The 14,128-nt window shown below is 31.5% G+C and overlaps 1 protein-coding gene across 3 annotated transcripts in view; it reads left to right on the top strand.

Annotated features, from left to right (window-relative positions):
* The window catches only part of LOC145259765 (dnaJ homolog subfamily A member 2-like), a 46,934-nt gene that overhangs the window by 18,086 nt on the left and 14,720 nt on the right, over positions 1-14,128 (top strand). For all 3 annotated transcript variants that reach the window (XM_080117503.1, XM_080117504.1, XM_080117502.1), the window contains exons 3-5: positions 5,146-5,260; positions 12,216-12,321; positions 13,757-13,837. In XM_080117503.1, coding sequence (XP_079973629.1) covers positions 5,146-5,260; positions 12,216-12,321; positions 13,757-13,837 — 302 coding nt within the window. The remainder of the gene's footprint in view (positions 1-5,145; positions 5,261-12,215; positions 12,322-13,756; positions 13,838-14,128) is intronic.

Raw genomic sequence — 14,128 nt, forward strand, 5'->3', positions numbered from 1 at the left:
TTTAACCAGGGAAAATCGGTGGGAAAGTATGAAAATTAAAAAAAAAAAAAAAAAAAAAAAAAAAAAATTGCCAGGTTACGGTCGAATGACGGCATTACAAATATGTATGCGTAATGTAATAGCTATTGGTTTTGATTTTTAGCTTTGCGGCAAACGTATCTTAGCTCAGGCATTAACATCAAAGGAAAAAGTAAATTGTAAGCTAAATGTTTTGGTTTCTATTCTTGATGGTGGCACATGAGACTTTTTTTTTGTTTTTAATCATTACTATACATTGGTCCAATATAATAATACAAGATCTGCATTAATCAAAATATATGTGTGTTTTATGACTGGGTAATGCTGGGCAGTCAGCTAGTGTGTGTGTGTGTATGTGTGTATATATATATATATATATATATATATATATATATATATATATATATATATATATATATAGGAAACAACCAAGCAAAATAAAAACCTAGGCAAAATTCATCCCAAAGCAGCAAAACTGAAGCTAACCTGTCAAGAATATATATATATATATATATATATGAGGCAAATATGCGCATATTTTATTGGTTTGAAAATATATATATATATATTTTTTTTTTTCAATTGTCATAAAATTTTAATCCTACAATAGTATTATAATCTTCAAAAAGCCTGCAAATTTTCATGTAGTTTCGTCTCATAGAACCAAAGATATGAGCATTTCAATATTCAATTTGGCTACCAGTGCCTGTAATATATATATATATATATATATATATATATATATTAGCAAGTTTATAAGTTTAAAATTTCAGCAACTATTGATCAGAATTTGACAAATGAAGGCTGTTTTTTTTTTTTTGTTTTTTTGTTTTTTCTCATAATTATGTGTGGGTTTTAGAGGGTGTTTATGTAATGAATATGGAGAGGGTTGCTACTCGGACTTAACAAAACCTTACCGAAAACGCCATTTTATGACGTTCACAGTTTTATCACTTTATTTGCTTAAAACTCTTAAAATATAATGTACATTATTATTAATTCATTTGAAGGTATATTCATTTCTGAACAAAACAGTTGTATTTTGAGGACTTGAAATGCTTTGGTTTTTAAAATATGGCTATTTTAGTGGAACTACCTCAAAATCTGTGATTATCCAAAGTGTTTTATCATCCGCGTGTATTACTAATTAAAAGGATCATCCAGAGACTATTTTTAGCACTTTTTTTTTTTTTATAGCCATGAAATGTTTCAATCACAGTCATTTGTTTTTCTAGTTTTGCATATGAATTAGAAAATATCTGATATCTCCCCAAAACCTCTGGCCTTTTATGGAGAGGAGACTAAAACTTGCTATGGTTTCAAATTATCTGCAATAGCAGCAAGGGGAGACTTGATTCCAAATATTTCTCATCTTGTATCTACCCTCCTTGGTTTTCATACATAAAGTAAATTTCGCAATGTTTGCTACTGGAGATATTCGTAATTGTACTCTATTTCCAAAAGAGGGGAGATATAACATGAGAAATATTTGGAATCAAGTCTCCCCTTGCTGTTATTTCAGATCAGTTGAAACCATAGCAGCAAATTTTAGTCTCCTCTCCATCAAAGCTAGAGGTTTTAGCAAAAGTGTGTGTGTGTGTGAAATTGTTTCTTCTGCATAGTGCTGATATTTGTTTGCAAGATTGTCTTGGAAATAAGTTTGTTTTTAAGATTTATTTATCAAATTTGGCTCAATTTGTCCTCATAAGTGATTCTTTGATAGTCTTCAGGTAGCCTCAGAACTAGCCATAGGTGTTCTGCATAGTCTTCTTAGCCCTTCAATGGCTCTGGTGATCCTAGTTTTTATCTCCTCCGTTATGTTGCAGCTGAATTTGTTGGCATCTCCTTCCACTGTACGGTACAGTCTGACATTGCAGTTGGATGAGCTGGGAGGCTAGGTGTTAGTATGCCTAGAATAGCAGGGTTCTAAGTCTTGCTACCACACAACTGACGTAATCGATCCAGGGTTTCGTTAATACTGATGTCTTCAACCCGGGATTCTCGGGGAGTAGTGAGTCGGCATGATGTGACCTTGGTGATGCCACGAAAACCATTTTGTTGTCACTGGAAAATTCTTGCTTTTGATGAAGCAGCGAGCCACATGTTCTGGGAGCTGATCTTCTCATCTTAGAAGTTTTTTTTCTCATTTGGAAAGCATCTCAGCTTATTTGACTCCAGTGGGGATTTTCAAATTCATGTTTTTTCAGTCTCTTATATCATCTTACAGAGAAATTGTACTTTTCCTTCTTTTGTATGAAACGTCATGCATAACCCAGTCTAATTAACTTTTCTCCATTGCAATGGTACATATTGATTTGTTTGGTTCATTGTTGATTATCTCCTGTATTAAATATTGTCTGCTTCTATATTTAAATTTAGTAACTCTTCTCTCTCTCTCTCTCTCTCTCTCTCTCTCTCTATATATATATATATATATATATATATATATATATATATATATAAAATGTGTGTGTGTATGTAACTACTTGGGGTGTACCATCACATCAGATGCCAAACTCAACAGGGAAATTGACAACAGACTGGCCAAGGCAAACAACGCTTTTGGCAGACCATACAACAGTCTGGAAAAGGCATTGTTTGCCTTAAAAAAAAAATTGCACAAAAATCAGTGGACAGAGCTGTAGTACTCCCTCTTGTACAACTGAGTCGTGGACAATTTACCGGCACCAATTACGACTCCTCGAGCGTTTTCATCAGCGCTGTCTCCACACCATTCTCAAAATGTTCACTGGAGTGACTGTCACCAATGTTGAGGTCATTGAGCGGGCAGAAATCACCAGCATCGAGGCCGTGCTGCTTCAGAATGGAGGATCATCGCCTGCTCAAAATAGTCCTATATGGCAAACTCTTTACTGGCCGTCGTGACAGAGGGACACCAAAGAAAAGATATAAAGACTCTCTGAAGAAGTCCCTTGGTAACTGCCACATTGACCACCTCCAGTGGTCTGCACTCACTGCTGACCGTGTTACTTGGCGACGTACTGTCCACCAGGCTGTCACCTCCTTTGAGATCTCCTGCAGAGAGAATCTGCGAGAGAAGCACTGCAGGAGGAAGATTCGGGAACCCTCAGCAGCCACACCTAACGTGATTTTTGATTGCAGTCGCTGCGGCCAAACTTGCTTGTCCCGCATCGGGCTCGTCAGCCATAAGCGTGCCTGCAGTCAACATGGACAACCCCCTTCATAGAATCTTCGTTTGCAACGTACAGCCAAGAGAAGCGATGTATATAAATAAATTTGATTTGATATTAGGTAAACAAATTATATGGTTACAACAACGCTGTTTCGGTCAATTAATCACCATCATCAGGAAACCTACAATTCCACTTTCAAAGAGACATACTCTCAAAATCAACAGGGTCTTGAGAACATGTCTCTTTGAAATCAGAAGTTTAGGTCATAGTTATTAATTGATTTTGTCGTGATCATGGAATTTGTTTACCTAAAATAAAATATATCATGCTCTTTTTATTAAGCACTAACCGTAACCTTATTAAATTCATCAGGTTTCACTTTGGGTAAAATTTAAGTGTGTGTGTGTGTGTGTGTGTGTGAGAGAGAGAGATGATTCCAATATTTTTGTTTGATTCAGATAGTTTATAAATTTCTAGTTAACTATAAAATAATTATTTTAGCCATATTTACTGAAAAAAAAAACACATGTACATATGTTCATTCTTAGACGTAAAAATACACTTGAGAGGGGGGATCTATAAATTTTAGTTTTACTGGAAGTTAAAATCAGTAAGTATTTATTACTACCAACAGTAGAATTTTATTTATTTATTTATTTTTTTTTATTTTTTTTATTTTTTTTTTTTTTAGCAAAATCAAAAAAAAGGTACAGGAATTGTTGTTAGCATCAGAAAATAGGCACACATTTGTTCGATTCTGATTCCGATTAATTATCATCCCAACACTAATATTTATAGACTTTATTTCTTTAAATTACAAAATTGTTAAAAAGAATCTGCAATGTTTTAATTTCCCCCCCCCCCTTTTCCCAAAGACATTAAAAAAAAAAAAAAACTAAACATTTAAGATTGCTTTTAATAAATAATCGAATAATGTTATGAAGAAAATGCAAGTCATATCGAGAGATGAACCATGCACGAGAAGAAAAGATTTTATATGAAATGAAATTCCAGACTTTGATATGTTGACAATGATTAGATAGTCACAAAGTTTGGCTTATCTAAGATATTCAAGGTTGGATGACTTTTTTTTTAAATTTTTTTATTTTTTTTTATTTTTAATATTCAGAAATATAAGATTGCAACCCCCAGCAGAAAAGTTGAACTTTTATCTGAAAAAATGAATCTGATGTAATAAATAGCACAAAATATCACGTCAGGTGCAAATTAGCAAACCAAATTTCATGGTAAATATGTTGTACATCGTACCTTTGCAGGTTATCCTATTGCAAATATTTTAGTGTCCCTTGCTCAGTTCATTGTTGCATTTGTTACAAATTGACTGTCTTAACTGAATTCCATTGTTCCCGTTTTTTTTGTTTTGTTTTTTCTTTTTTTCCTCAATCTTTTACCCCCAACAAAGGAGGGATTGGACCTAAGAGTTCACTCCCATTCATCCGTTTGCACTTTTCTCAATAACCACATCTTGGATGTTTTTTTTTTTTTTTTCTCCCCTCATGGAGGGGAACCTCACATGCTCTGTTTTTAATGGTGTGAGTTCTTATTACACTTTTGTTATTTGGGAGGGTTGTTCATTCTTCAGATCTGTCCTAACAGTAAACGTTGCTCCTAAATGTGTGTTTAGTGCAAACCAAGAAGTCTAATTGCTTTTGGTTTTGAGCAAAATTTTAAAGGGCATCAGACTCAAAATTTTATTTGAATGTCTGAATTGCGTTCGCGTTAGCAACCAATCAATTGATAAATGACACTTGTCGATATGGTCATCATGACTGTCACTCAAATAAAAGTTTTTTTTACTGAAAATAAAATTTTGATTTGTAAAAATAAAATATTGGCTCTATAAATTTTACCATTTTATACTCCAGTTTTCAAGTATTTACCTAAAATCTGTGTCCGATCATGGCAAAATGTTGGCTTTACATTGTTTTTTTTTTTTTTTTTTTTTTTATAGTTTAAGGAAATTAGGAATGCATATGACATCCTCTCCAATCCTGAAAAGAAAGAAATTTATGATAATTTTGGAATGCAAGGGCTTGCGGATGGTTTCAGCCCTGGTGGCCCAGGAGGTAAGTTGCTCCTTTTTTTTTTTTTCCTTCGTGTTTGTCCAGATTATCGTTTTTGTTTTTTTTGTTTTGTTTTTTTCCCTCCAAAGTTATTCAAATATGTGTGTACATACACATATATATATATATCTGTGTGTGTGCTTTTTTTTTTTTTTTTTTAATTTTGCGTAAACATTAGTAGTGATTTTTGCCAGAACGGATTTTCCGGGATAATTCTGGTTAGCCCCCGTTTGTCCATTTGTTTGTTCACACTTTTTTCAATAGGCACGCCTTGAATTTTAAAGAACCTTTTTTAATTGGGCAATGTTATCTTCACTTTTAAAACTAAAATTTTTTGTTTCCTGTTTCAATATGAACATCTAAATGAAGACTTTTTTTTTTTTTTTTTTTATCCGCGGCAATCTTAATTATTATTAACCACAGATTAAAATGACTGGACAATGCCAGGCAGCCTGCTACTAAAATCAAGTATATTAGCAGAAATAATAGAAGTATTCAAAGAAAATAGAAACTGGTAAATTATTTAACATTCTCATTAAATTTGCTTATTAAAACAAAAATTGGATGCGTTTCATAATTTTTTTTTTACATTTTTCAACAAATAACCCTCTACCTAAAACATCCAATAAAACTGCTAAAATTTAACTACAGCTGTACAAATAACTTTGGAAAAAAATACTTAAGAGTTTTAATAAACAGGATTTTAAACTATAATAATAGAATGAAAATTTAAACAGAGCCACAAATCACGGGATGGAGAGGAACCATCATCATTATTTAACCTCCGTTTCTATGCTAAGATGAGTTGACAGTTTTGTGTCATGGTTCTTCTTCTGGCCTCTCAGCTTTGTGCAAGGCCTGGTTATAATCTCAACTTCCTAAAGTCAATTACTTAGGACCTTTATCCAGCTAGGGCTGACAGAACAAGAGCATACTACCCCCACCCTTGTGAAGTAAATAAAGAGTTCTGTTAGAAATTCTGTCCAAATTTTCAAGTTCGACAGAAACCTTCCAGAGTTTGATGATATACACATGACGGTCGGAGGTTAAATCGGCTGAAACATTATAAAAGTGACGCTCAAGATAAGAGTAGGCTGATGAATTCAAATGATGCAAATAACCAATCCTCATCTCAAATTCTGAAACATGATAACTATTAAGACATCATAACTATTAAGACTCTTCATAATTTGCTATTAATAAATGTACTTAATATCTGCTATATTTTACGCGGATAGGAATGAATGTATAATTACAGAAATTTTTTTTTTTTTTTTTTTTTTTTTTTTTTGTAGATGTAATTGATATATCAAATTTGTAATTGTTTGTAATATGAACTTTAACAACTATTTATTTTACAATATAGTTTTACAGAAGCTTGTCTTTACAAAATTAATTGATTTAAACTTTAGCAACTATTTCTGTTATTAGTTTAGTTTAATTATAACTATTAAATCTAATAGATAAATTCTTTGTTCTTACTAAATCTATCTATAAAAGTGAAAGTGTCTGTCTATACATTTCCCTACACAATAACTGTCAATTTTCAGTCTAGACTCGAAATTTGATATACAGGGTATTGAGATTTGGGAAAATCTTTGTAATCCATTTTTGGTCAGAAATTTGGCTGTTAAGGGGTCAAATTTCAACGATTTGACTTTTTGAGAACTCTACCAAACTCCTCTGCCAATTTTGGGTCTAAACAATTGAAATTTTAGATATATGTTCCTTGGACATGTATCTAACTTAATAACTTGATTTGAGCCCAAAACAATAAATGTTAAGGGGTCAAAGTTAAAAAAAATTGACCGCTGCGGTCTCTACCAAACTATTCAGACAATTTCTGGTCTAAACATTTTAAATTTTACATAAAGGGTAATCAGATTAGGGATAAGGGCAAGCTTTTTAATTGGTTTGGGTCGAAAATTTGAGCTACCAATATATAAATGTATTTATGTATGTTTGCATGTCTGCCTTAAACTTTCAACAGAGGTAATGGATTTTTACATGATTAGTATAGTTTTGAAGTTGGGCCTTTCAGACGACAAATATTGAAAAATTGGCTAAAAACATTAATTTCTTCACCCTCAACTGGGCACTTTTCTACAAGGAGGGTTTTTTTTTTTTTTTTTTTTTTTTTTTTTTTTTTATCAATTCATCTCCTCTTTTCGATTGTCTAGCCTTAATTTAAACCTACGTCACATCAGGTTTGACGGTAGTCGTAACAACAAAGACGTCACTTTTTCCCCCGTTCTTTTCCTCCTTCGTGGTACAGGTTCGAGCCTTCCTTCCTACTATTTTTTATTTATTTTATTTTATTTTTTTTTGCTCAACATACACCTCCAAACACCCGGGCAACGCCGGGCTCCCAGGCTAGTTTCTATTAAAAATAAAGGGAATTCTTTTATCAGTTAAGATTAAGCCTCCACGTGAAATTAAATTTGCATATATAATTAATATTAATTACGATTATTAAAGCGAACCGAACGCACATACGTCCATTTTATATAGATAAATGCAAAGTATTTAATTTTGTATTACATTCATCACAATTTCTAAACTGTATTATTTTTTTAATCATAATTATACATGATTAAACTACTGAATCAAAGAGATGAAATAGCTATTGTCTGTAGACATTTCAAACTGTTCACCCTAGGAAAATACAACTTAGTAAATTTAACATGACATTCTATGAGACAAATAATAAACTTGCTATTCAATAGTTAACTTTCCCGGCTTAGTGTACAACTAACATAACATGGAATCTTTAATTAATTTATTTAATTATTAATATATAATTAATAGATATCTTAAGTATAAAAATACAGTGTGGTTGTAGAATAGTATTAAAACGTAGATTCCATGAACAAAGCTTATTTCTTAGCACTGCACGCCTGTGGAACTCTGTTCTGTCTGCCTGCTTCCCACCTGACTACAACCTGGTGTCTTCAAGTCCAACGTAAACAAATTCCTGATGAACCACTCCCTTAAGTAAACACTTCATTAAATCTCCACACTAACATACTGTACTTGTAAAAAAAAACCAAAAAAACAAAAAAAAACCTGAAATACTGTTCCTATAAATGTACCTCCTTCCAAGGGCAAAGTTAAACTCAAGGTCTGTGTTTTAATGTGGGGAAAATCCAGCTTCAAAGGGGTAATTTGGATTGGAATAAATAAAATTGCTTGAGTCTAGAAAGATTTTTTTTTTTTTCCTTCATTAACAGGACAGAATCTTTTTATTTTTTTTATTTATATGAAGGTCACCACCTATCAAGGCCCGGAAGCCACTCCGGGATAAGAGTTATTGCATGTACAGTAATCAGTGGGATAGTATTGTAGTAATCGTTAGTATTAGAGATTTGATAAAGTGTCTTAAGGGGGCGATTCATAGGAATTTGTTTATGTTGGACTTTAAGACATCCAAGTTGTAGTCAGGTGGGAAACAGGCAAACGGAAGAGTTGCACAGGTGTGCACTTCTAAGAAAGAAGTTTTGTTCATGGAATCTACGTTTTGATTTAGGCATAGAAAGTGTGGGGAAAATTACTGAATCAACTGCATAGCATCAGAACAGATACTACACTTTGTTTCTAGATGACAAATTTTTTAATTTATTCAGTGCAAAATATTTATGCTGATTTAAAATTTCATCTTGGAAATGAAAATCTGTGTTGTTAAAAATCTTTATTCAAAACAATAACAACCTTTGCTCTCTAAAACTTGATTCTACCTATCAACGGGCTTATAAATGCCTCTCTTCTAAAATTCTTTTGGTTTTAATGTGAAATATGCATCTAGTGTTAAATCCCCTTTTGTGATGTTAACCTGAGGCCATCTAAATGGTTTTGTAATCCTCGAAATAAGTGATTATCCAAATGAGTTAGGTCGGAAAAATATGTAGGATGGGGCAAGGTTTATCAAACCAATTCTTTTAAATCATTGGCCAAGAGTGCTGTCTGATGACGAGCATTATCATGATGGAAGATGACCTGCATCCTTTCTGTTGACTAAAGTCATTTTCAAGTCAACATGGATGAAAATATTGCAAAAAAAAAAAAAAAAAAAGAATGAATGATGCTTTAATAATATGAAAAAATAAAGTTCTGAATTTATCATGGTGATATATTTTAATAACAATTTTAATAACAATATGCATGAAATAAATTTAAAATGCCCATTCTACAAACTGGCAGAAACTTTTGCACAGACCTGAGATATAGATATATATATATATATATATATATATATATATACTAGCATGTGTGCCCGGGTGTTTGAAGGTGTATGCTGAGCAAAAAAAAAAAAAACAAAAAAAAAACGGTCAATTTTTTTTTACTTTGACCCCTATTATGACCCTTTAACATTTACTGTTTTGGGCTCAAATCAAGTTATTAAGTTAGATCCATGTCCAAGGAACCTATATCTAAAATTTAAAATGTTTAGACCCCAAATTGTTGGAAGTGTTTGGTAGAGTTCTCAAAGGTCAAATCGTTAAAATTTTACCCCTTAATCGCCAAATTTCTGGCCGAAAACCGATCAGATAGATTTTCCCAAATCTCAGTACCCTGTATATCAAATTTTGAGTCTGTAAACTTAAAATTTACAGTTATTGTGTAGGGAAATGTACAGACACACACACACACACACACACACACACACACACACTTTCATAAATATATAGATATATATAATTTTTTTTTTTTTTTAATTACATTTTCACCCCAAACAAGGCACATTGCCACTTTGGTGTAGGGGGCTACTATCATGGGAAACAGCTAATTAGGATCATTTAATTCTTTCTAACTCAAATAAGAAATGTTTTGACTTAAAATATTGCAGCTAAAAATAAAATTTGAATATTGATAAATATTTTATTTATTATTTGCATATGTTGTTGTTTATTGTTGAGTTAGAAAGAATTAAATGATCCCAATTATGATATAATAAAATTATTAATTTTTATGTAAATTATAAAATTATTAATTCCATCTACTAACTAACTAATAAATTAATTTTATTCAAACAATTTTCACTACATAAATATATGCAAATAATAGGGGGGAAATAAGTTCAATCCAGCGACTGACACCCTTTCTAACTCAACAATAAACAACAGCATATGCAAATAATAAATAAAATATTTATCAATATTCAAATTTTATTTTTAGCTGCAATATTTTAAGTCTAAAAATTTCTTATTTTTTACTTTACTACAATATCTTGTTCTTTACTTTTCCAGGTTTAATTTCTTGTCCTTTACTTTTCCAGGTTTAATAAAATCTTAAGAATATTACTTTTCATGCGTGCATTTTTCCATATAATCCACGATTTTTCCAGGCATTGCTATTGTATTAATATATAAATTTATAATATTTATTAGTGATTGTTAAAAAAAATTAGCTCTCAAACACACATTTATGCAATATTTATCATTCAATCACAGTAGTTCCGAGCCAGGGTCTCTACCGAGACTGCGGTTCATGAATTCGTGATCTGTATAGAGCGTAAACTAACAAAAAGATGCACTCGGTGTCTTTTTAGATATCGTTGGAGCTTTTGACAACATAACCTTCAGTAGTATGTTCAAGTCGCTAGGAGAACTCAATGTGCCACCAGTACTCATCCGATGAATTGAGTATATGGTGAGGCACAGAACAGTTCAAGTAGAACTATTGAGGGCAACTGTTAAAAGGGAAGTAGTTAAATGAAACCCCCAAAGTGGGATTTTATCACCTTTACTATGGAACTGTATGCTGAATCCTCTTTTGAAGGAGTTTAAAAATAGGAATATTTATGCCCAGGCTGCTGCTGATGACATCGCAGTGCTGGTCGCAGGTTCAAAAGCATCATTGGTCAGACGCATTGCCAAAATGGGACTACATTTTTCATCAAATGTGATAACGAAAAATTTGAGTTCATTTAAAGAATATGTATATCATAGAATTCACTAATATTTTTAATCGATAAATTCACCATTTTTTGCTATAAAATCATAAAGAGAGTTAAAAAAAAAATTAGTTATTAAAAAAAAAGTTTGGTTTTTTTAATTATAAAAAAAAAACGATACACGGGATTGAACCTAAAATCTTTCCACCGGTACTCTAACCGTTACGCTAACATGTCATATTGGCAAAATCGCAGTTAAAAATATTTATATACAAAAAAAGTTATGCAAAATAAAAAAAATAAAAAAGCGTTAGTCACTTATGTACTTACTCTCCTGTTTGTGAACCCACATATTTTGTAACTTTTTTTCTACTGAACCAATTTTCGAAATTCTTTTTTCAAAATGTAGCTAATGAGGTGTTCTATCCAACTATATAACCTGTTTTAAATTTGGTTGCGATCGGAATTAATGGTGGGGGTTTGAATGTGTCTCGATTCATTCAATTTCGGACTTAAGCATATATTCAACCACTACCGTGGTTGAATGATTGACTATATATATATATATATATATATATATAATGTCTTGGAAGTTTCTTTTAAAGCTATTTAAAAAAAAAAAAAAAAAAAATTGTCCTTCATTGGAAAATTATTTTGTAATTAAGTCAACCCATTTCCTGCGTAACTGAATCGCTTTAATTACATGAACAAACAATAGTACCAATGTTCTGAAAGGGATCATCAGTTGTTTACCATGAAACACTGTTTTAGAGATAGAACCTTACTCTTTTCTTTTAATGAGAAGCATGAAGCTTTGAAATACCAAGGTCTAAAGAGTTTCCTTTGTTTTTCCTTATTGATTTGATGAGCATATAGATTTTTTTAACTTAAAACTGTCATTGTTTTTTAGTTTTGTTCCACTCATCTGTGTAGAACTTTCTGTATCTTAGGTTGTTGCATAAAGGTTTATAATTTTTTTTAGCTTTATTGCACACAATTTTAATTTCATGATTTTTTTTATTTTATTTTTTGTTAAAGCAAAATGTGATAGACAATTTCTATTTTCAGGCTTCCCTTTTGGTGATGTTTTGGGAGGAATGTTTGGTATGAGGGGTGGCTTCATGGGTTCTAGACACCGTCGTCAAAGAGGAGATGATACTACACATCACTTGCGGTAATTAGCTGCCATTCTTTATAAAATTCACGATTCATTTAAAACCATATTCGATATTGCTGTTAGGCTTTCCCTGCAATGCTTGACAGTAGCATATTTAATATACGTCTGCAACAATACATCTTTTTGTGAACTTGACATGTTCACAGTAAACAAAACTTTAGGTTCTTGTCCAGAATTCTCCCATATGCTTAAAAGAAAGAACAATCTGTATGATATGCATACCTGTGATAAAACAAAACTATCATATTCCAAAACTCACGTAAATTGATCAAGTAGTTGTACTTTTAAAGAAGAAAATGAAAATTTGAGTAACAATGGCTGTCTTATCTGCCATTTTGAAAACGATCTAAAAAGGGAGGACTAACTCAGTAATTCAAACTTGTGAAATTTATGCTGTAATGCCTATGAATTCTCATTAATCGTTTTAAAAAAAAAATCTTTTATGAAAATAAAACTACTTGATCAATTTGAGTTTTAGAACATAGTTTTGTTTCATCACAGGTACATGTGTCAGATTTTTTTTTTTCTTTTAATGAAGGGGAAATTCTGGACAAGCATGAAACTTTAATATTAACATAATCTATGAAAAGAGAAATGCATTGGTTACTTAGTGTTTAGTTTTGATATAATAAATGCTCAATTTTTTTAATAACATAATGCCTGACCATCTTAAATACAATCACTAAACATTAAAAAATTGTTTTAATTACAGAAATGTTTGGACTAAATAATAATAATAAAAAAAAAAACTGTTTAAATTTTTTTCTTTAACACAACAGTTCTGCAAAAAATAAAAAATAACTTATAATTATAATTCCAATTTTATCTTCAATTCTTATGCCAAGAACAAGGAGTGCAAACGATTTTAATTTAGATGGACTGATATACCCCCCTTTTTTTTTTTTTTTTTTTTTTTTTTTTTTTTACCAAACTTAGAATCTGAACACCAAAGTCAGAATCTACCAGGTCCTCATCTGCACTATTCTCCTATATTGGTTGTGCAACTTAGCTCATGTGGGCAAGTGATCTATGCAAACTGGGGGTATTTGAACATCACTGCCTATGCCACATCCTGTGTCGACCACCAGTACAATTTTCACTTGCTGCAAGATCCACTCTCTCCAAAAATCTCTCATTGCCAGATGCATTGCCCAGGACAAAAATATAGCACAACTTCTATCCCTTTCTTCATTGCCTATCCTATTCCTCTCCTGGACATGCACACATAGTCAACCTAAGGGAAATAACTTGTGAAAAAAGAACAATTACTTCCTTTTACATAACATTAAAAGAATCTCTTGATATTATTAAATGACCATTTTTTTTTTTTTTTTTTTTTTTTAACAAATTTGTAGGTGCTTGTGTATTTTTTAAGTTTTAAATAGACAGATAGATATAAATTTGCCTTATATATAAATGTTTTCTTTTTCAGTGTAACACTAGAAGATTTTTATAATGGTAAAACTGCCAAGCTCCAATTATCTCGGACTGTTCTTTGTAAAACATGTGGAGGGTAAGTTTTATTTGGACTTATATATACAGTTGTGCCCGATATTATTCATACCCCCCCTTGAAAATTGAGTTTATTAGGTGTAACTTTGTTAGAATTTATTGTTTACGTCCATATTGATACATATTCTTAATAAACCTCTTCTGATCATTTTCGTCATTTTAAAATCTCGGGATACTTGTAATAAAAGAAATATACAGCTATTTATAAAATCTGCAATGTTCAAAAATAATCATACCCCCTTATTTTTTCAGTATTAATCGAGTTTCTGACTGTTTGTTTCTTGTTTGATTC

This window comes from Euprymna scolopes, chromosome 35 (assembly GCF_053919585.1).
Source record: "Euprymna scolopes isolate OS-2025 chromosome 35, ASM5391958v1, whole genome shotgun sequence".
NCBI classification, from domain to species: Eukaryota; Metazoa; Mollusca; class Cephalopoda; order Sepiida; family Sepiolidae; genus Euprymna; species Euprymna scolopes.